Below are 24,829 nucleotides of genomic sequence, written 5' to 3'. Positions count from 1 at the left end.
ATATATACATATACATATACATATATATATATATATATATATATATATATATATATATATATATATATATATACAGGTCCTTCTCAAAAAATTAGCATATAGTGTTAAATTTCATTATTTACCATAATGTAATGATTACAATTAAACTTTCATATATTATAGATTCATTATCCACCAACTGAAATTTGTCAGGTCTTTTATTGTTTTAATACTGATGATTTTGGCATACAACTCCTGATAACCCAAAAAACCTGTCTCAATAAATTAGCATATCAAGAAAAGGTTCTCTAAATGACCTATTACCCTAATCTTCTGAATCCACTAATTAACTCTAAACACATGCAAAAGATACCTGAAGCTTTTAAAAACTCCCTGCCTGGTTCATTACTCAAAACCCCCATCATGGGTAAGACTAGCGACCTGACAGATGTCAAGAAGGCCATCATTGACACCCTCAAGCAAGAGGGTAAGACCCAGAAAGAAATTTCTCAACAAATAGGCTGTTCCCAGAGTGCTGTATCAAGGCACCTCAATGGTAAGTCTGTTGGAAGGAAACAATGTGGCAGAAAACGCTGTACAACGAGAAGAGGTGACCGGACCCTGAGGAAGATTGTGGAGAAGGACCGATTCCAGACCTTGGGGAACCTGAGGAAGCAGTGGACTGAGTCTGGTGTGGAAACATCCAGAGCCACCGTGCACAGGCGTGTGCAGGAAATGGGCTACAGGTGCCTGACCTGGGCTACAGAGAAGCAGCACTGGACTGTTGCTAAGTGGTCCCAAGTACTTTTTTCTGATGAAAGCAAATTTTGCATGTCATTCGGAAATCAAGGTGCCAGAGTCTGGAGGAAGACTGGGGAGAAGGAAATGCCAAAATGCCTGAAGTCCAGTGTCAAGTACCCACAGTCAGTGATGGTGTGGGGTGCCATGTCAGCTGCTGGTGTTGGTCCACTGTGTTTCATCAAGGGCAGGGTCAATGCAGCTAGCTATCATGAGATTTTGGAGCACTTCATGCTTCCATCGGCTGAAATGCTTTATGGAGATGAAGATTTCATTTTTCAGCACGACCTGGCACCTGCTCACAGTGCCAAAACCACTGGTAAATGGTTTACTGACCATGGTATTACTGTGCTCAATTGGCCTGCCAACTCTCCTGACCTGAACCCCATAGAGAATCTGTGGGATATTGTGAAGAGAAAGTTGAGAGACGCAAGACCCAACACTCTGGATGAGCTTAAGGCCGCTATTGAAGCATACTGGGCCTCCATAACATCTCAGCAGTGTCACAGGCTGATTGCCTCCATGCCACGCCGCATTGAAGCAGTCATTTCTGCCAAAGGATTCCCGACCAAGTATTGAGTGCATAACTGAACATTATTATTTGATGGTTTTTTTTGTTTGTTATTAAAAAACACTTTTATTTGATTGGACGGGTGAAATATGCTAATTTATTGAGACAGGTTTTTTGGGTTATCAGGAGTTGTATGCCAAAATCATCAGTATTAAAACAATAAAAGACCTGACAAATCTCAGTTGGTGGATAATGAATCTATAATATATGAAAGTTTAATTGTAATCATTACATTATGGTAAATAATGAAATTTAACACTATATGCTAATTTTTTGAGAAGGACCTGTATATATCTATCTCTCATTCACCTGCGCTGTCTACATTACATAAGCAAAAATAAATGTTTGTAGTAAAGTGGATATAAGTTCAAAAAGCACTTACTCATTAGATCATCATTGATGATGAGGTTGATTTTTTGATAAACCCTTATAGGTGCTGGTGCGATTCTTTAATTGAACAAGTGCCGCCAATAATTATACACAGGAGGGTAGGGCACGCCGCTACATAAGCAGACAAACTTGGGAGCAGCAATAACCCTGATGAAGAGGGCTAGAGCCCTTGAAATGCATTGGTGGATTAGCTGCTCTAGCACACCTGCTCTTTCTGGCCCCGTAGCTTGGTGACATCACCTGTAGCTCCGTCCACCTCTCCAACCACTACCTCAGCATTGCTTCCGGCCGGGGCACGTGAGGTTTCGCGGTCTTGTGGCTCTTGCCGCATCTATCGTCCTAACCCACCGTCTTGCTACTTCAGCGGTACAGCGGCAACACAGATTCCTCAGAACTGCTCCTCTCTATACCAGCGAGACAGTGAGTACAGCCCAATTACATATGCATGCATAAGCCGTGATATATCAGTACTATTAACTGTCTCACTGGAGGAAGATTACCACTCATTTTTTACGCACGGGTAACTGTCTCTATTTAAACTAACCTACTTCAAACACCACCTGACGGCAACTTACATACTCGCCACTAACGAAACCTTGCTTCACTCCTGACATTATCAGTAGTAAGTTTACTTAAACGTTGTGAGAACTGGATCACAGACATTTAGAATCACACTTGTAAAAGGGTGTATATCCTTCTAAGCAGGAGGAACCGTTGAGCCTTGGAAAAAGCACTTTTAGCCATCACGACACCAGTAATAATTGTGGACACAAAAGAATCACGGTCCCCAACCGCATATTGCCATTCAGTACCTAAGTGAGTAGAAATTCTATATCTCACTATTCTACTATATTTCTGAATTTGATTAACATAAAAGCATCTGCCTTTTTTTTTTTTTTTTTTTTTTTTTTTTTTTCTCTCTCTCTCTTATCCTTTAAAAAGATTCTACCAGCATCTATAAGGGTTTATCAAAAAATGTACCTCATTATGAATGATGATCTAATGAGTACTTACTTTTTGAACTTATATCCACTTAACTACAAACATTTATTTTTTGCTTATGTAATGTAGACAGCTCAGGTGAATGCTATATATAATGAATTACTATATCTGCAAGTACTCCTCCAAACCAGAGGTTCATTTACTCTTGGGTTTTATATATTTTTTTTTTATCTGTGTCTTCATATATGAGATGATGTACATTATCAAATATTACAAGTAGAGATTTTAATTGAGGTCACAGACAAAAGTCGATTAGTATCTGTCGCAGGCATGGAAGTGGGCATATTATGTTAGCACCAAAATAGCAGCTTGTTCTGGTTAGGCAATATATAAAACTGAAGTAGAAATGCAGAAATATTTCATATTTATGGACAGATTTAATTAGGGTGATTGATAACTATTTGACAGACTCAGAAAGACACACTAAGGTTTTGGCAGATGGTGAGCAGAACAACTTTTAAAGTTGTTTGTCTTAACAATTAACATTTTTAACAGAACAAATAAAACAAGGAAAAAAGTAAGAAACATGCATTATAGAATATGGCACCTCATCAGTTGAGACCCTCATGGGAGCTAAGCTTGCTGGAAGGGGGGTTAAAGGGAGAAAAACAGGTTAGGCTGGTTTCACACTTGCGTTTTTGTCTGCAGCGTTTTTTGCACAAAAAACGCATGCGTTTTTTCCCCCTATATTTAACATTGAAAACGCATGCGTTTATTTTGTACGCGTTTGGTCGCGTTTGTAAACGCATGCGTTTTTCTGCATGCGTTCATTTTCAAAAATGCAACCTGTAGCATTTTCTTGCGCGTTTTTTTTGCCGCGAAAAAACGCATGCGTTTTTTCGCGGCAAAAAAATGCATTGCTGTCTATGTAAACGCATGCGTTTTAAAGCACATGCGTTTGCGTTAAAAACGCATGTGTTTTTATAGAAAAAAAACAGAAAACACACTGAAAAGCCACCCACCACCATCAAGGTGATAAAGGGATCCAAACCCTAACTCTACCCCTAAGGCTACGTTCACATTTGCGGTGTGCGCCGCAGCGTCGGGCGCCGCAGCGTTGCCGCATGCGTCATGCGCCCCTATATTTAACATGGGGGCGCATGGACATGCGTCGCACTTGCGTTTTGCGCCGCATGCGTCCCTGCGGCGCCCGCGTCCGGGCGCAGAGGACGCAGCAAGTTGCATTTTTGCTGCGTGCAAAATCAATGAAAAAAGGACGCAAGCGGCGCAAAACGCAGCGTTGTGCATGCGTTTTGCTGCGTTTCTGTTTGCGTTGTGCGCTGCGGCGCACAACGCAAATGTGAGCGTAGCCTAACCTCACCCCTAACCGTTTAATGAACATTTTCTGACAGTCATAGTGCCACGTATTTCAGTGCCACGTATCACATATTTCAGTGCCACGTATCACGTATTTCAGTGCCACGTATTTCAGTGCCACGATATTTCAGTGCCACGTATTTAAGTGCCACGTACTGTAAATACTATAACTACGTGGTTATACGTGGCACTGAAATATCGTGGCACGTAAATACGTGGCACTGAAATATCGTGGCATTTACGTGAAATACGTGGCACTTAAATACGTGGCACTTAAATATGTGGCACTTAAATACGTGGCACTTAAATACGTGGCACTTAAATACGTGGCACTTAAATACGTGGCACTTAAATACGTGGCACTTAAATACGTGGCCACTGAAATATCGTGGCACTTATATACGTATATACGTATATAAACGTATTTCAGTGCCACGCATTTCAGGTTAGGGTTAGGTTTTTTGTTTTTTTCTTGTGTTTTTCTATAAAAACGCATGCGTCTAAAAAACGCATGCGTTTTACCGCGTTTACATGCGTTTTTTAACCCCTTCCCGACATCAGACGTTATAGTACGTCAGATGTCGGGTCCCCTGCTTTGATGTGCGCTCCGGCGGTGAGCGCACATCAAAGTCGCGACATGTCAGCTGTTTTTTACAGCTGACATGTGCGCGCAATAGTGGCGGGTGAAATCGCGATCACCCGCCGCTATTAACTAGTTAAATGCCGCTGTCAAACGCAGACAGCGGCATTTAACTACCACATCCGGCCGTGCGGCCGGATATGAGCGCATCGCCGACCCCCGTCACATGATCGGGGGTCGGCGATGCTCCTCCATTGTAACCATAGAGGTCCTTGAGACCCCTATGGTTACTGATCGCCGGTGGCTGTGAGCGCCACCCTGTGGTCGGCGCTCACAGCACACCTGCAAATCTGCTGTGTAGCAGCGATCTTATTATCACTGCTGCATAGCAGAGCCGATCGCGTTGTGCCTGCTTCTAGCCTCCCATGGAGGCTATAGAAGCATGGCAAAAGTAAAAAAAAAAAAAATGTGAAAAAAATAAAAAAAATATAAAAGTTTAAATCACCCCCCTTTCGCCCCAATCAAAATAAATCAATAAAAAAAAAACCCAACCTACACATATTTGGTATCGCCGCGTTCAGAATCGCCCGATCTATCAATAAAAAAAAGCATTAACCTGATCGCTAAACGGCGTAATGAGAAAAAAAATCGAAACGCCAGATTTACGTTTTTTTGGTCGCCACGACATTGCATTAAAATGCAATAACGGGCGATCAAAAGAACGTATCTGCACCAAAATGCTATCATTAAAAATGCCAGCTCGGCACGCAAAAAATAAGCCCTCACCTGACCCCAGATCACGAAAAATGGAGACGCTACGAGTATCGGAAAATGGCGCAATTTTGTTTTGTTTTGTTTTTTGCAAAGTTTGGAATTTTTTTTCACCACTTAGGTGAAAAATAACCTAATCATGTTAGGTGTCTATGAACTCGTACTGACCTGGGAATCATAATGGCAGGTCAGTTTTAGCATTTAGTGAACCTAGCAAAATAGGCAAGCAAAAAACAAGTGTGGGATTGCACTTTTTTTGCAATTTCACTGCACTTGGAATTTTTTTCCCATTTTCTAGTACACGACATGGTAAAACCAATGATGTCGTTCAAAAGTACAACTCGTCCCGCAAAAAATAAGCCCTCACATGGCCAAATTGACGGAAAAATAAAAAAAGTTATGGCTCTGGGAAGGAGGGGAGCGAAAAACGGAAAAAGCTCCGGGGGTGAAGGGGTTAAAAACGCATGCAGATAAAAACTTGCGTTTTTGTCTGCAGCGTTTTTGCACAAAAAACACATGCGTTTTTTCCCCCTATATTTAACATTGAAAACGCATGCGTTTTTTTGGTCGCGTTCATTTTCAAAAATGCAACCTGTAGCATTTTCTTGCGCTTTTTTTTTTGCCGCGAAAAAACGCATGTGTTTTTTCGCGGCAAAAAAATGCATTGCTGTCTATGTAAACGCATGCGTTTTTAAGCACATGCGTTTGTTTGCGTTAAAAACGCATGCGTTTTTATAGAAAAAAAAACAGAAGACACACTGAAAAGCCACCCACCACCATCAAGGTGATAAAGGGATCCAAACCCTAACTCTACCCCTAACCTCACCCCTAACCGTTTAATGAACATTTTCTGACAGTCATAGTGCCACGTATTTCAGTGCCACGTATCACGTATTTCAGTGCCACGTATTTCAGTGCCACGTATTTCAGTGCCACGTATTTCAGTGCCACGTATTTCAGTGCCACGTATTTCAGTGCCACGTATTTCAGTGCCACGTATCACATATTTCAGTGCCACGTATCACGTATTTCAGTGCCACGTATTTCAGTGCCACGTATTTCAGTGCCACGTATCACGTATTTTAGTGCCACGTATTTCAGTGCCACGTATTTCAGTGCCACGTATCACGTATTTCAGTGCCACGTATTTCAGTGCCATGTATTTCAGTGCCATGTATTTCAGTGCCATGTATTTCAGTGCCACGTACTGTAAATACTATAACTACGTGGTTATACGTGGCACTGAAATATCGTGGCATTTACGTGAAATACGTGGCACTTAAATACGTGGCACTTATATACGTGGCACTTAAATACGTGGCACTTAAATACGTGGCCACTGAAATATCGTGGCACTTATATACATATATACGTATATAAACGTATTTCAGTGCCACGCATTTCAGGGTAGGGTTTTTTGTTTTTTTTCTTGTTTTCTTGTGTTTTTCTATAAAAACGCATGCATCTAAAAAACGCATGCGTTTTACCGCGTTTACATGTGTTTTTTCACACATGCATTTTTTTAAAAAACGCATGCAGATAAAAACGCAAGTGTGAAACCAGCCTTATAGATGTTAGATTCCAAAGCCTAGTTCAACCTCTGAATGTACAGATTAGGAGAAGAACCAAAATTGGCAGACTGCACTAATGTGTACCCCTGCTTTCTTTCCCAAGATGTTTAGCAGCTGTGGCATTTATTAGCGATGTGTTAAAACCACTACAGAGAATGAAAATACAATTGGGGCAGACAAAGGATCAGATTGAGGAGGTTTTGCAGCAAGTGACGTGTGTATAATGAGAAATAACATGCCTCCTGCCAATGTCACCTCAAAGTTGTGACCTGTATAGAGGAACTTGGTCTGTTACCTCTTTCATGGTGATATAGCTCTTGTACATTACAAATTATTTTAAGGAACTTTAGGGTTTAAACAAAAAAAGATGGCAGAAGTCAACTTGGTTGGCCTTGGAATGTATGTGGGCAGTTCACTTCACAATTAATATAATAACCCATCGTATCTAATCCAAAAACCTTATATATTCTTTTGTTTTGGTTTCTTTACAGTTCTATCTGCTTCCAGTGATAAAAGACTTTACATGGGGGAAATACAATGAAGAAGTCTTTTTTTTTTTAATTCACACTGCAGTTTTGTTACAGGATCTTCTGTGACTGTTTCATACATCTGAATAGGAACTTGTACATGCATGCTGTATAACTAGATTCATATATGGGAAATACATTTTTATTTGCAGAATATTTATTGCAACAATCCTGCCATATATTAAGATATCCTAATTGTGAAGTAGGGATGCCACTTTCTATTTCTGCATATGTACAAGAGTAAATGAGAACACGTGGTGTATGTTGTGAAAAATTACTTAAGAGATCAGTGCAGAAATTCAGCATGTAGGATTAGAAAATGTTCATTGACTGATACATGGACCCTTTTATTTTATACTATAAACTGTTTTATTAAATTTGTGTGATTTGTGTCTTATTTAAAGTTCCTTGGTAACATCAACAATAGTTCCGTTTGATAATCTGAGTATCTGAGTTCAGAAATTTATTGTGGGCTTGCACCTTTTCCCTGCATGTTTTCATGTAAATGCTATCAACCACTTCATGCAAATGGACGTAACTGTATGTCCAGATTGCAGGTGCTCTCCTGCAATCGAAACTAGTTATGGCTGATGGCTGGCATGGGGTTAATTGTGCCTGTGCTATTTGCAACCGTAGCAGATTGCATTACACAACCAGGCTTTTTCTGCATGTGCTGAGACCAGACATGGGTTAAAGTGCTGTGACTGGAACGATCAGATCATTCTGTCATTAGTGATGACAGCATGTGAGGAGTTTGGCACAGGGAGATGATCGTGGGAGTGCCGATGATTGCAATGGCTATGACCTCCATGTCTGCCATAACATCAGCCACTTGGATACCGCCAGGGACCAAGCCGTTTAGGTTTACTATTATTCAAAATTTGACAGGTTAGATAAATACTACCGTGTATTAGACATGATACCCAAAAACAAAGGAAGTGTAAAAAACCCGATGTCACAGATCCCTCCGTGCTGTCACTAATTTGTCACGTACCCGCTGTCAGCACGTGACTTGGGGTTGCGCCTGCAAGGGTAAATCTATCTCCCCTCTTTCAATCCAGCATTCAACCTCTGTCCTATGCTGTAATGGGAGCATAAATCACACACCGACACAGGCCACACACCCGCTCATACACGCTGCCACCACTCACTGAACACACGGGCGATGAGTCCCGGAAATATTACTGCTACTGTCTGTCAATCATACGGATCATACAGTTTAAGGCTATGGATTCTTTAGAACATACAAGGTTCAGCTTCTTAAAGTTTTATGCTTTAATACAAAAAGTACAGTGCTTACAGTAAAGAAAAAGATAAAAAATATGGTAATAAAAAGACATACAGGTATGCAAAACAGTATAAAATAAACAGGAGAAAACTTACAAAAATCCTAACTTTGCAGTCTGCTATGGACTGGATCACATCAGCTTCGGCTGCCCCTCAATCTGTGAACCCCTTTTTAATGTATACAAACCTAATTTATAGAGTCACCCTGGAGGTCAGATTTCTAGACCAGCCGCTCAAGTTGATATTCTAATTGCTTGTTTTTGATTGGACCACGGACGCGCCCCCAATGAATAAATTATTTTCTCTGAGATTCTTTGTGTAAAGCTTCCCACAGATAGTGTCAGGCTGTAATTGACATCTCTCTTCCAAAGAGCTGAAGGTGTGAAGCGCTTCCTCTCCTTCCTGGTTCTATCTAGGCCCCCTGGCAAGATTGCAGACAGAAGTCTGCTGTCTCAGGATAATACATATTAAGGCCATGTGCACACGTTAAGTATTTTTCGCGTTTTTTTCGCGTTTTTTCGCTATAAAAACGTGATAAAAACGCGAAAAAAACGCTTACATATGCCTCCTATTATTTTAAGTGTATTCCGCATTTTTTGTGCAAATGTAGCCTTTTTTTCCGCGAAAAAATCGCATCGCGGAAAAAAAAGCAACATGTTCATTAAAATGCGGAATTACAGGGGATTCCGCACACCTAGGGGTCCATTGATCTGCTTACTTCCCGCACGGGGCTGTGCCCGCGATGCGGGAAGTAAGCAGATTGTGTGCGGTTGGTACCCAGGGTGGAGGAGAGGAGACTCTCCTCCACGGACTGGGCACCATATAATTGGTCAAAAAAAAAGAATTAAAATAAAAAATAGTCCTATACTCACCTGCGATGTCTTCCCGCCTCCACTGCACGCTGCCGTTCGGTTCCTGTAGCTGATGTGCGGAGAAGGACCTGCCGATGACGTCACTGTCCTGTGATTGGTCGTGAGCGGTCATGTGACCGTGACGTCACGGGAGGTCCTGTGCGCGCACACTAGCTATAGGAAGAGGAACGGACGGAGATGTCTGGGTGAGTATAAGCATTTTTTTATTTTTTTTATTATTTTTAAACATTCTATCTTTTACTATAGATGCGGCATAAGCTGCATCTATAGTAAAAAGTTGGTCACACTTGTCAAACAGTATGTTGACAAGTGTGACCAACTTGTCAGTCAGTTTTCCAAGCGATGCTACAGATCGCTTGGAAAACTTTAGCATTCTGCAAGCTAATTACGCTTGCAGAATGCTAAAAAACCGCGAAAAAAACGGAAAAAAACCGCAAAAAAAAAAATGCGGATTTCTTGCAGAAAATTTCCGGTTTTCTTCAGGAAATTTCTGCAAGAAATCCGCAACGTGTGCACATACCCTAACACCTTGGTTAGACCTGCAGCCTTCAGGGCAGATGCCAAACCACTGCAAGTTACACATGTGAACCTAGCATATTTCACTGCACACATATATTTTTATACATATTTCACTACACCCAAGTAAAATGAAAAGTTTATCAATTCATTAAATTAAAAAGATTTTCTCTAGTATCCACCCATGAGAGCGCACCTGGAGGATGTTACCACTTTCCTAATAGAGTCAGGAAATGACAAAGAGGTTAAATAACCCCTCCCTCATCCTTCCCTCAATGTTCTTTCCTGTCCCTACTAGGGATGAAGAGGTCATCCCAGGTGTACTGTGTCGGCAGCAGTCACCGAGGGGAAAAAAACTCTTAAGCTGGGGAGCAGACTTACCTCTCTTTATTATTATTATTATTATTATTATTATTATTATTATTATTGTGTCGGTGGTCTCCCCCCATCCCCCCACACACACCTGGACATCGGAGGGAGGAGGTCCTCTGATCAAGAGGACAGGTGCTGCAGTCTGGTCGCCTATATAAGAGCCCCGGATGGGAAGACATCTCGGGTAGGACCACTGTGTGGTGGAAATCAGCATGGAGATGTCAGCTACCTCGCGCGCTGCAGCTGCAGTTCCTAGCACCATCCCTGCCCCAGTAAGTAGTCTGTCCCTGGGTGTCCACTCCCTGATGCAGGTTGCAATCTTATGATTCCTTCTCCCCTTTATTACAGGGGGACAAGGAACCTGCATCAGGAAGCAAACCTAAGACTTCACGCAAATGTGCAGTCTGTACGAAAGGATTTTCCTCTTCGTATAAGAAAACATTATGCAAAGAATGCACAGAAAAAGTCATCAGGGAAGAGCCACCATCCTTGATGGAGGAGATTAAGGGCTTAATCCAGCACGAAATTAAAACCTCCCTGGCTGCCCTTTCCCAGCCCACACCCTCTCCTAATGCCCCTCCTGAAGCTAAGAGGAGGAAGCTTAATCTGGAGGAAGAAGGGTATGATGACTCTCAGGATGAAACATCGGATGAACCTCCAAAAGAGTGTGAATTATCCCTAGACCCAGAGGCTTCCCAGCAGGAGAGATATTACTTCTCAGGTGATATAGAGGAACTCCTCACAGCGGTAAGGAAGACCTTTTTTTTTTTTTGGAAGTGCATCTGAACAGCAAGGTGGATTGCTGTTGAGGGGAGATAGAGAGAAAAAAAAAATCTATAAATCTTCAGCACAGCGAGTGTGAGCGAGCTGAGTGTGACCTGAGCGTAAGTGTGAACGGCGGTAAGTGTGTGACTTGTGATTCAGTGAGGAGGTATTTGGAAGGCCTTTAACAAATACCTGTGTGAATTTGTGTGAGTTGCTGAATTGGGAGTAGCTATATTCATAAGGAGTTAACTTGGTGGGTGGGGGCTCATAATTAAGGGGATATAAGGGGCAGCTGTTTGGGGCTCAAGTCCTTTTTGGAAGTGCATCTGAACAGCAAGGTGGATTGCTGTTGAGGGGAGATAGAGAGAAAAAAAAAAATATCTATAAATCTTCAGCACAGCGAGTGTGAGCGAGCTGAGTGTGACCTGAGTGTAAGTGTGAACGGCGGTAAATGTGTGACTTGTGATTCAGTGACTTTGGAATCAGGGAGTTTCCAAGGGAGGAATTGCTTCTGTTTTTTTTTTTTGTTTTTTTTTAATTAATACTTTGTATTTATTTTTAATTAACGTTTCTGTGTGGTGCAATCCCCATTAGGAAATGTGCTCCACAATTGTTAATGCCATCCAGTGCACATCTTGCCACATGTATGCAGTCCTTGACCAGCTGGTCGAGGGTGCATACTGCTGTGCGAGATGTGAGCACATTGTGCATTTGGAAACCCAGATACTGGATCTAAATGTGCAGCTGGCAACACTGAGATCCATAGACAATATGGAGAGGAGTCTTCTGCCCACAGAGCAGACGCTCAATGGGATAGATGAGGAGGGGGATGGTAGGATGGAGCTGCAGGACAGTGTGGCAGTTAGCTGGGTGACAGATAGAAGGCGGGGTAGAGGGAAGAGTGCCAGGGAGGCTAGTCCTGATCTGGCACACCCCAATAAGTTTGCTAAGTTGGCAGATGAGGGGGGTGCCAGTACAGGGGTAGCACTGCTGCAGCCAGGCATGTCCTCTGAAAGCCGGAGGAGTGACTGCTCCAGTAAGGAGGGAAATAGGAGAGCAGGGCAGGCCAGACAGGTGCTGGTAGTGGGGGACTCAATTATTAGGGGAACAGATAGGGCAATCTGTCACAAAGACAGGGATCGTCGGACGGTGTGCTGCCTACCTGGCGCTCGAGTCCGACACATCGCTGATCGGGTGGACAGATTACTGGGAGGGGCTGGTGAGGACCCAGCGGTCATGGTGCACATTGGCACAAATGACAAAGTTAGAGGTAGGTGGAAGGTCCTTAAAGATGATTTCAGGGAATTAGGCTGCAAGCTGAAAGCAAGGACCTCCAATGTGGTATTTTCCGAAATACTGCCTGTACCACGTGCCACGCCAGAGAGGCAACGGGAGATTAGGGAGGTTAATAAGTGGCTCAAGAATTGGTGTAGGAAGGAGGGGTTTGGGTTCCTGCAGAACTGGGCCGACTTCTCAGTTGGCTACAGGCTCTACGCTAGGGACGGGCTGCACCTCAATGGGGAAGGGGCAGCTGTGCTGGGGGAGAAAATGGTTAGGTTGGAGGAGTGTTTAAACTAGGGATTGGGGGGGAGGGTATTCATTTTATAGGAGGGGAAGATAGTGCAGATAGAGACCTGGGCACAAATAAGGAAGTTGGGGGTGGCGGTGGCATGGGGGGTGGGGTTATAACAGTTAATAATTTAAGAAAGAATAGAGGTACAGAGAGTAACATCAAGTGCATGTATACTAATGCCAGAAGCCTCGCCAACAAAATGGATGAATTAGAACTAATGTTGTTGGAGCATAATTATGACATGGTGGGGATATCTGAGACGTGGCTGGATGAGAGCCATGACTGGGCTGTTAACTTGCAGGGCTATAGCCTGTTCAGAAATGACCGTACAGATAAGCGAGGGGGAGGGGTGTGTCTATATGTAAAATCTTCCTTAAAACCCATCCTGCGTGATAATATAGGTGAATCTAATGAAAATGTAGAGTCCCTGTGGGTGGAGATAAGGGGAGGGGGAAAAAATAATAAATTACTGATAGGGATTTGTTATAAATCTCCAAAAATAATGGAAGCAATGGAGAATATCCTCGTAAAGCAAATAGATGAAGCTGCGACTCAAGGAGAAGTCATTATTATGGGGGACTTCAACTACCCTGAAATAGTTTGGGGAACAGAAACCTGCAGTTCCAGCAAAGGTAATCGGTTTTTGACAACTATGAGAGACAATTACCTTTCACAACTGGTTCAGGACCCAACAAGGAGGGGGGCACTGCTAGACCTAATATTAACCAACAGGCCAGACCGCATATCAAATATAAGGGTTGGGGGGTCACTTGGGGAATAGTGATCACAAAATAATAAGTTTTCATGTAACCTTTAATAAGATGGGTAGTAGGGGGGTGACAAGGACACTAAACTTCAGGAGGGCAAATTTCCAACGGATGAGAGAGGATCTTGGTGCAATTAACTGGGACGATATCCTGAGACACAAAAATACACAAAGAAAATGGGAGACGTTTATTAGCATCCTGGATAGGACCTGTGCACAGTATATACCGTATGGGAATAAACATACTAGAAATAGGAGGAAACCAATATGGCTAAATAGAGCTGTAAGGGGCGCAATAAGGGACAAAAAGAAAGCATTTAGAGAATTAAAGGAAGTGGGTAGTGAGGAGGCATTAAATAAATACAGAAAATTAAATAAATTCTGTAAAAAGCAAATCAAGGCAGCAAAGATTGAGACAGAGAGACTCATTGCCAGAGAGAGTAAAAATAATCCCAAAATATTCTTTAACTATATAAATAGTAAGAAACTAAAAAATGACAGTGTTGGCCCCCTTAAAAATAATCTGGGGGAAATGGTGGATGAGGATGAGGAAAAAGCCAATATGCTAAATGACTTTTTTCATCAGTATTTACAAAAGAAAATCCCATGGCAGACAAAATGACTAGTGATAAAAATTCCCCATTAAATGTCACCTGCTTAACCCAGCAGGAAGTACAGCGGCGTCTAAAAATAACTAAAATTGACAAATCTCCGGGCCCGGATGGGATACACCCCCGAGTACTGCAGGAACTAAGTACAGTCATTGATAGACCATTATTTTTAATCTTTAAAGACTCCATAATAACAGGGTCTGTACCACAGGACTGGCGTATAGCAAATGTGGTGCCAATATTCAAAAAAGGGGCAAAAACTGAACTCGGTAATTATAGGCCAGTAAGCTTAACCTCTACTGTGGGTAAAATCCTGGAGGGCATTCTAAGGGATGCTATACTGGAGTATCTGAAGAGGAATAACCTCATGACCCAGTATCAGCACGGGTTTACTAGGGACCGTTCATGTCAGACTAATTTGATCAGCTTCTATGAAGAGGTAAGTTCCGGACTGGACCAAGGGAACCCAGTGGACGTAGTGTATATGGACTTTTCCAAAGCTTTTGATACGGTGCCACACAAAAGGTTGTTACATAAAATGAGAGTAATGGGGATAAGGGAAAATATGTGTAAGTGGGTTGAGAGCTGGCTCAGGGATAGGAAACAAAGGGTGGTTATTAATGGAGCACACTCGGACTGGGTTGCGGTTAGCAGTGGGGTACCACAGGGGTCAGTATTGGGCCCTCTTCTTTTTAACATATTTATTAATGACCTTGTAGGGGGCATTCAGAGTAGAATTTCAATATTTGCAGATGACACTAAACTCTGCAGGGTAATCAATACAGGGGAGGACAATTTTATATTACAGGATGATTTATGTAAACTAGAAGCTTGGGCTGATAAATGGCAAATGAGCTTTAATGGGGATAAATGTAAGGTCATGCACTTGGGTAGAAGTAATAAGATGTATAACTATGTGCTTAATTCTAAAACTCTGGGCAAAACCGTCAATGAAAAAGACCTGGGTATATGGGTGGATGACAAACTCATATTCAGTGGCCAGTGTCAGGCAGCTGCTACAAAGGCAAGTAAAATAATGGGATGTATTAAAAGAGGCATAGATGCTCATGAGGAGAACATAATTTTACCTCTATACAAGTCACTAGTTCGACCACACTTAGAATACTGTGCACAGTTCTGGTCTCCGGTGTATAAGAAAGACATAGCTGAACTGGAGCGGGTGCAGAGAAGAGCGACCAAGGTTATTAGAGGACTGGGGGGTCTGCAATACCAAGATAGGTTATTACACTTGGGGCTATTTAGTTTGGAAAAACGAAGACTAAGGGGTGATCTTATTTTAATGTATAAATATGTGAGGGGACAGTACAAAGACCTTTCTGATGATCTTTTTAATCATAGACCTGAGACAGGGACAAGGGGGCATCCTCTACATCTGGAGGAAAGAAGGTTTAAGCATAATAACAGACGCGGATTCTTTACTGTAAGAGCAGTGAGACTATGGAACTCTCTGCCGTATGATGTTGTAATGAGTGATTCATTAATTAAATTTAAGAGGGGACTGGATACCTTTCTGGAAAAGTATAATGTTACAGGGTATATACACTAGTCTGGTCATTCCATATCAAGTGATCCAAATATGAATATTTTTTTTACCTTACGTCTTTAGATTTTTTTTATTTTTTGTTTTTATGAAGTACAACTTTAGTTAATTACAAATTAAAAGTTTAGAATTTTTTTCTTCATCAGTTAATTTTTTACAGATTTTTAAAGTTTTGAAAAAGCATGGATTTTGTCCTGGTATGGCTTTACATTTTCTATCATATCTCGGGCTAGAATTAAGATATAGAGGTGGGAGAGGCATCATTTTTCTCAGAACGGTACTGGCTTTCATTTGATATGTCACAAGACTATGTTTCTTTATATTTTGTTTTGGAGAAATCAAATTAAAAATTTTGATGCGCAATTCTGAAAAAAACGTATGTTTTAAAATTGTGAAAACATGCATGTGTGTTACTTGTGTCCTTGTTTATATTTGTACAGGGATTCAACTTGGGATCTATCACATTTGTATTTTTTTTTAAGCCTTGAATCATCTGATTTTATGTTTGTGTGAGTTTCTTCCTTTTTTCTTTTCAAATTACAACTTGTTGCATTCAACATTTATATGTAACAATAAAGAAACACAAAAAACAAATACCGAAGTGCCAGAATAAACACATCTTAATCATCATAACAACTTGCTCAGCATTTTCAACCTGAATTCATTGAACAAGCCAAAAGATAAAAGGTGCTCATATCCTCAAGTGTGATTTTCTAAATACAGTCTCGTCCTAATTATGTTAAAAACAAGAATAAAAGAACCAATATTTCTACCACCTATTTATACATGGAACAATTTTTTTTCTACTATATCACTAAACATGTCATTTCTGAAGTGTTTAAGAAGAATAGTACAGTAGTTAAATCCTCGTACTATAAAATATGAACTAATCAAACAATTAATAGAAGGTTTTTACACTGGCCTTTTATCATCAATGTGTCCCTTCTAGTGGGTGAAATGTCATCTTGTACATAAGCGCTCACTAGCAATGGCCGTTTCCTTCTGTGTCAGAGTATGTGCGGCCTGTCATGGTGCTCGGCTCCACCTGAGTTATATCTGATTTTTGTTCACTTTTACAATGTCTGGTTTTCTTGGATACACAAAGGACGGCGCTGGACCAGAAGGTGCAGAAAAGTCACTTCTACGTCTTCATTTTCACAATCTTTGGAGAGTCCAGTAGCCGTCAGCGCCGATCATATTCACAGGTCACATAACCAGTTGCGTCATCCATTGACAATCTTGTGCCTTCTTCTACCACCTCATGGACGTCACGGTCTTTATTTCCACTACATGGGATGACAGTCCAGTATTGCTGAGTCCCTGTGATGGGTTCTGCTTCCTGTAACTGATGTTATAACAAACTCTCCTCCTCTTCGTAGTCCTGGTTTGTACAATACATGAACTGGATGTTAAGAATATTTTTCTCCCTCCATTTGAGGAGTTGCCTGGGTCATAAGATTTGGTGTGAATACGGCCTCTGGAGGCCCGAGCTGCTGACCTGTCATCTGCTCTGCATTCACTGTCTACCCCTGGTCATTCTCAGCCCTAACAAAGCTTTCTCCTCTGTCCTCTCCTGCTTCTAAGCTGTAACATAATAAAATAATACAGTAATATCTAGCAATCATGGATTATTTGGCAAATCTAGACCCCACACTGTTAGACCACAAGCTGAGCAGATCTGAAATCAAGATTTTTGAACTGACACTGTAATAGTTTTATTTTTTAAAATATGATCCCATCATGATCCCATCTTGTGTTTTGGTACAGATGTGAATAGGAGCATAGCAGGCACATGTGCAGTTTTTGAAATTTTTTAATTAAACGTTTTTTTCGGAAATGCGTTTTAAAGTTTTGCGCATGTGTTTGCATAGGTAAATTATTATCAAAGATACGCTTGTGACATATCTGGTGAAAGTCTGTACTGTTCTGAGTAGAATGGTGTTTATTTTGTTTCTCTATCTCTTTTCTAGCCTGAGTTATGGGGAGAAATGTAAAGGCAGGCAACAGCGAAATTCGCACTTTTTCCGAACTTTGAAAATCAATAAAAAATTTAAAAAAAAATCTAGAATTTTTTTTTCTTCACGTTTTGCATTCTCTGACACACTATTACCAAATAACAAAATCTCAAAAGAATTAAAAATATAGTGGTAAAAATCATTGGTTCACTTGACATGGAATGACTGATAAGGCGTTGATCCAGGGAACTAGTCTGATTGCCGTATGTGGAGTCGGGAAGGAATTTTTTTCCCCATGGTGGAGTTACTCTTTGCCACATGGGGGTTTTTTGCCTTCCTCTGGATCAACATGTTAGGGCATGTTAGGTTAGGCTATGGGTTGAACTAGATGGACTTACAGTCTTCCTTCAACCTTAATAACTATGTAATATGTAACTATGTCCTGTAGATCTATAGTCACCATGACGAAATCCTGTCCTATCAGAGGTATTGTTGACCTGACGGATTCCATCTTGAATTTTCTGTAGGCTACATATCGATTCAGGGGCTTCAGGCTTATTATGACTTGAGACCCCTTGGTTTTTTTTTTTAAAATCAGGAATAGGTTTGAATAATGTCCCCTGTTCCTTTTGTTCTCTTTAAGTCCATCTAGTTCAACCCATAGCCTAACCTAACATGCCCTAACATGTTGATCCAGAGGAAGGCAAAAAAAAACCATGTGGCAAAGAGTAACTCCACCATGGGGAAAAAAATTCCTTCCCGACTCCACATACGGCAATCAGACTAGTTCCCTGGATCAACGCCTTATCAAGGAATCTAGTGTATATACCCTGTAACATACTTTTCCAGAAAGGTATCCAGTCCCCTCTTAAATTTAATTAATGAATCACTCATTACAACATCATACGGCAGAGAGTTCCATAGTCTCACTGCTCTTACAGTAAAGAATCCGCGTCTGTTATTATGCTTAAACCTTCTTTCCTCCAGACGTAGAGGATGCCCCCTTGTCCCTGTCTCAGGTCTATGATTAAAAAGATCATCAGAAAGGTCTTTGTACTGTCCCCTCACATATTTATACATTAAAATAAGATCACCCCTTAGTCTTCGTTTTTCCAAACTAAATAGCCCCAAGTGTAATAACCTATCTTGGTATTGCAGACCCCCCAGTCCTCTAATAACCTTGGTCGCTCTTCTCTGCACCCGCTCCAGTTCAGCTATGTCTTTCTTATACACCGGAGACCAGAACTGTGCACAGTATTCTAAGTGTGGTCGAACTAGTGACTTGTATAGAGGTAAAATTATGTTCTCCTCATGAGCATCTATGCCTCTTTTAATACATCCCATTATTTTATTTGCCTTTGTAGCAGCTGCCTGACACTGGCCACTGAATATGAGTTTGTCATCCACCCATACACCCAGGTCTTTTTCATTGACGGTTTTGCCCAGAGTTTTAGAATTAAGCACATAGTTATACATCTTATTACTTCTACCCAAGTGCATGACCTTACATTTATCCCCATTAAAGCTCATTTGCCAGGACGCATATTATCACGTCCCAATCCATCCAACTTATCAAAGATTCCTAAGGTTTGCAGTCGCCAGGGGAAAAGACATAGACCATTTCCAGTTCAACGTCCTCCCGTTTGGACTATCCTCAGCCCCAAGGATCTTCACAAAGATCATGTCCGAGGTTATGGCCTACATCAGAGGTCAACATATATGCATAGTCCCATACCTCGACGACCTCTTGGTAGTGGCTCCCTCAGTACCCATGCTACAAGTACATCTTCAGACGACAGTTCAGATCTTATCATCCCTAGGCTGGATAGTGAACCACAAAAAATCAGATATGGTTCCAGCAGCAACAAAAACATTTTTAGGAGTCCTACTAGACTCACACAGCCAAACATCTTTCTTGCCCAGACAAAAATAAATCTTGCTAACAACAAAGATAAAGATGTTGCGAGACAAAGAAATAGTATCATTAAGATGGGCCATGTTGGTTCTCGGATCCATGACATCCTGCATCCAGATGATAGCATGGGCACAAGCCCACACCAGGACACGTCAGACTCATATCCTGGCAAACTGGGACGGATCCCCAGAATCTTTAGACAAGAAGATCCGAATACCACCACATGTAAAGTCCTCATTGACAGCTACAAAAGGAGAACTTAGCCAGAGGAGTTCCCTGGTAGCAAGACCCAGCGATCACTATAAGAGTAGACACCAGCGGGAAAGGATGGGGAGCCATGGTATCTCAACACATACTACAAGGATGCTGGTCAAACAAGATAAGCCATAAATCCTCAAACTTCAGGGAACTAAAAGCGGTAGAGGAGGTCCTCAGAGCAGCAGTAACTTTTGTCCAGGATTCCCATGTCAAAATATACTCGGACAACATGACAACAGTTGCCCATCTTCACCATCAAGGAAGTACAAGACACGAAGATCTGAAAGCAATATCACACAGAATATTTTCATGGGCAGAAGAGCACCTTCTCTCACTGTCGGCTCTACACATAAAAGGGCGATAAATATACAGGCCAATTTCCTAAGCAGAACAACGATCCATCCAGGAGAATGGAGTCTAGACCCAGAGGTCTTTCAGATACTGATCAGAAGGTGGGGCCAGCCAGAGGTGGACCTGTTCGCAAGTGGTCAGAACACAAAGGTGGACCAGTATTATTCACTAAAGCCAACCGATCCCGGCCTAGGTGTAGATGCGTTAGCACAACCATGGACATTCAAACTGGCTTATGCCTTCCCTCCATTACTGATTCTGCCAAGAGTCCTACAAAAAATGAGGGAAAGGGTCAAGGTAATCCTGGTGGCGCCATTCTGGCCCCCAAAAAAGCTGGTTCGGAACACTTACCAATCTAAGAGTAGATAAACCGATAGCACTACCTCCGGTCAAGAACCTTCTCTATCAAGGGCCAATACTTCATCCGGATCCCGAGAGATTACACCTGAAGGCCTGGCTTCTGAATTCTCGATCCTGAGGACCAGAGGGCTGTCAGATAAGGTCAATAGGACACTACAAAAAAGCCGAAAGGCAGTGACCAACTCCATCTACCAGAAGATATGGAAGAACTTTATCACATGGAGTGCTCCCGAACGGCCTAACCCACACCGGCCGAACTTAGCCAGAATCTTGGATTTTTTACAGGAAGGGCTGGAGAACAGTCTCAGACCCAAAAGCCTCAAGGTCCAAGTGGCAGCCCTAAGCTTATATTTTGACCAGTCTTTTGCTGACCACAGATAAGAAGGTTTATGACAGCAGCATCCCGCATATCTCCAAGAGCTGTGAACCTAGTTCCATCCTGGGACCTCAATATAGTCCTGAAAGGACTCACACTCCAGCCTTTTGAACAATTGTCGTCAATAGAAATGAACAAACTCACCTGGAAAACCACCTTCCTGGTAGCAATAACTACAGACAGGAGAGTGGGTGAACTACAGGCTCTCTTGAATTAACGAGCCCTACATGAAAATCCTAGAAGACCGACTTATTCTGTGATTGGATCCATCCTTACTTCCAAAGGTCGTGTCTGAATTCCACAAGTTTCAGGAGATAATTCTCCCCTCCCATCAAGAGCCAAGAAGTGAGGAAGAACAACAGTTCCAAGCTCTGGATGTTCAGAGAATGGTACTTCATTATCTCCAAGAGTCGGAGAAAATTAGGAAGGACCAGAACCTGTTCATTCATCTTCAGGGCCAGAATAAAGGGAAGACTTTCAAGTCTACAATCGCCATCTGGATCAAGAGAGTAATCTTGGAAGCTTATCTGGTGCAGGACCTTCCACCACCAGAGAAATTTACAACCCATTCTACCAGAGCAACAGCTGTCTCCTGGGACAAGAAAGCCGGTGCTTTCATCGAGAAAATATGCAGAGCTGCTACCTGGTCCTCGGTCCATACATTTTCAAAACATTACTGGCTAGCCCTGATGTCAAAAGAGGACTTGGCCTTCGGAGAAAAAGTCCTTAGAGCTATAGTCCCTCCCTAAACATTACTCTTGGGTACTGCTCCAGGTGTGCTGTCATGGGGGGTTACTAGAGAAAATACAATTAAACTTACCGGTAATTCGGTTTCTTGTAACCCACCACGACATCAGGAGTAATCCCTCCCTTTACGTTCTTTAAAGAATAAATATAATTTGAAGCATTCCTTCTCCTGTGGTCCTTTAAAATAACACTGAGTGGAGGATGAGGGAGGGGTTATTTAACCTCTTTGTCATTTCCTGTCCCTATTAGGAAAGGGTAACCTCCTCCAGGTGTGCTGTTGTGGTGGGATACTAGAAACCGAATTACCGGTAAGTCTAATTCTATTTTTTTTAAATACAAAAAATAATGGTGAGAGTATGAAACAAGTCAGAGTGAATCCTGGGCAACCAAAATCGTAAATGAAACAAGTGTAGCAGGTAAGTACAAATACACAAAAATATACAGGTGAAAATAATCACAGCTTGCGTATGTATCATAAGATAGACGCCAAATGGCCTAAACAGTTGATATGCATGTGTGTGACAATCAAAAATGTGTTCGTACGTGTGCTAGTACAACGGCAATATATTCGTATAAAAGATGATGCCAAAAAGCCTTGATCACGTAAAACTGTCCGGAGTAAGGAAAATTTTGTAAGAAAATGCACTAGAAATCAAAAATTATATATCAAAAGAGAATGTTCCACACCAATTGAAAGTGCAGTGTGCTAAGGTGCAAATGCATGAGGGGTGGGAACATTGGATAAATATGTGCAAATGTTGCAAAATGCAGAAAAATGAACAAACCCGGAGAAGGGCAAAATCAAAAGGCTGGATATAAGGGAATGAATGACATGCTGCCAATACCTGTGTGCAGAGGTGGCGCAAGCAAAAAAACCCCCAAATCAATGTTTTTTTCCAGAAATGTCTTGCATTGGTGGAAGCAATTTTGAGATCCTGAAAAACACCGCAAAAAAGCTAGCAAAATCTGCAGGTTTTTTTTTTCACTGCTAAGATATCAGGTTTGGCTGCAGAAATAAAGATAAAAAAATCAAAGTGTGAACATAGCTTAAGTGTTAAAAATATATAAATTTAAAGGGAACCTGTCACCCCCCAGGCGTTTGAAACTAAAAGAGCCACCTTGTGCAGCAGTAATGCTGCATTCTGACAAGGTAGCTCTTTTAGTTATTGGTGCTGTAACTGCAGAAATAATCCGCTTTGTAATTTGTCCTAAATACCTTTCTTCAGTCCTGGAGGCAGGCCTTTCCCCCGTGCTGCAGACGCCACACAGCCAGCTGATTTCAAAACAGCGCTGAGGAGGCGGCACCCGGCGCCAAGAAGACTTGAGTGACCGCTGTGTGGCGTCTGCAGCAGTGGGGGGGGGGGGGGGAGGCCTGCCTCCAGGACTGAAGAAAGGTATTTAGGACAAATTACAAAACTGATTATTTCTGCAGTTACAGCACCAATAACTAAAAGAGCCACCTTGTCAGAATGCAGCATTACTGCTGCACAAGGTGGCTCTTTTAGTTTCAAACGCCTGGGGGGGTGACAGGTTCCCTTTAACCCACAATCACAATTTTAATGATAAAAAAGTTTTGTTAAACGGGTGTAATAAGTTATTGAAACACGTCACATATTTTCTAAGTAAACATATTAAGGTGCTATTGACATGAAATTCTCACCAGATGTCCACAATTTAAGTTGTGTGTAATAATAAGAAGTTACACTGGGGAAAAAGTATTGAACACGCTTACTTAAATTTAATACTTCGTACAAAAGCTTTGTTGGGGATTACAGCTTCAAGACTCCTTCTGTATGGAGAAATTAGTGGCATGCATTGGTCAGGTGAGATTTTTGGCCCATTCTTCCACACACACTCTTCAAATCCTGAAGGTTCTGTGGGCTCCTTCTATGACCTCTGAGATTTAATTCCTTCCATAAATTTTCTATTGGATTCAGGTCTAGTGATTGGCTGGGCCATTCTAGCAGCTTTATTTTCTTTTAAATCAATTGAGAGTCGCCTTGGCTGTGTGTTCGGGATCATTGTCTTGCTGAAATGTCCACCGTTGTTTCATCGTGCTAGATGGCAGCAGATTTTTTTTCAAGAATGTCTCGCTGCATCTGTTCATTTATCCTTCCTTCAATGATATGATGTTTGTCAGTGCCGTATGCTGAAAAATCAGCCTTACACCATGATGTTCCAACATCCAAACTTCACTGTTGGTATGGTGTTTTGGGGTGATATGCAGTGCCTTTTGGCCTCCAAACATGGTGTGTATTATGGCAGCCAAAGAGTTTAATTTTGGTCTCATTTGACCATACTATATTCTTCCAGTATTTCACAGGCTTATCTAAATGTTGTTGAGCAAAGTTTAAACATGCTTGAACATGCTTTTTCTTCAGTAATGGAGTCTTGCATTGTGATCATGCATACCGGCCATGGAGGTTAAGTACATTATTTATTTTCTTCTTTGAAACAATATCACCTGACAATTCCAGGTCTTTCTGTAGCTCTCCACAGGTGGATAACTCCTCTGATAATTCTTTTCACTTGTCTAAACGTGTGGGGAGCACCTTGCCATAGTCTGTTTAAGGTGAAATTACTGTATGTTCTTTCCACTTCCAGATTGTGGCCAGTGCTCACTGGAATCTTCAGTAGTTTAGATATTTTTCTGTAACAAATGTCATTGGTATGTTTTGCAACAATAAGGTTGCAAAGGTCTTGAGACAGCTCATTGATTTTATCCATTGTGAGATGTTTCTTGAGTGGCATTTTAGTCCTGAGATGCCAATTTATAGGCCAGCTGATATTTTTCACTAAGTGGCAGGATTGCTTTCTAATTACTGATAGATTTCATCTGGTGTCATGACTTCTCATGGCTCTTTGTACCTTTGTTCATGTGTTCAATACTTTTTCCCTGTGTCATTTCTCATTATTACTCTTAATTTATGGATATCTATGGTTTGATGTCTTTGCGTGTGTGGATTGGATGGGTTGTTATCCGACATACATCTAGTGAGAATTTCATGTCAATAACACCTTTAGAAATACTGAGAAGT

General features: G+C 41.6%; 1 protein-coding gene across 1 annotated transcript in view; it reads left to right on the top strand.

The window, feature by feature from the left end:
• The window catches only part of SNRNP40 (small nuclear ribonucleoprotein U5 subunit 40), an 88,288-nt gene extending 80,405 nt beyond the window's left edge, over positions 1-7,883 (top strand). Inside the window, exon 10 of the mRNA XM_077295559.1 lies at positions 7,471-7,883. Coding sequence (XP_077151674.1) covers positions 7,471-7,520 — 50 coding nt within the window. The 3' untranslated portion in view covers positions 7,521-7,883. The remainder of the gene's footprint in view (positions 1-7,470) is intronic.
• Positions 7,884-24,829: the final 16,946 nt, after the last annotated feature.

Source organism: Ranitomeya variabilis, chromosome 3 (assembly GCF_051348905.1).
Source record: "Ranitomeya variabilis isolate aRanVar5 chromosome 3, aRanVar5.hap1, whole genome shotgun sequence".
Lineage (NCBI taxonomy): Eukaryota > Metazoa > Chordata > Amphibia > Anura > Dendrobatidae > Ranitomeya > Ranitomeya variabilis.
This window is presented reverse-complemented; position numbering and strand designations above follow the sequence as displayed.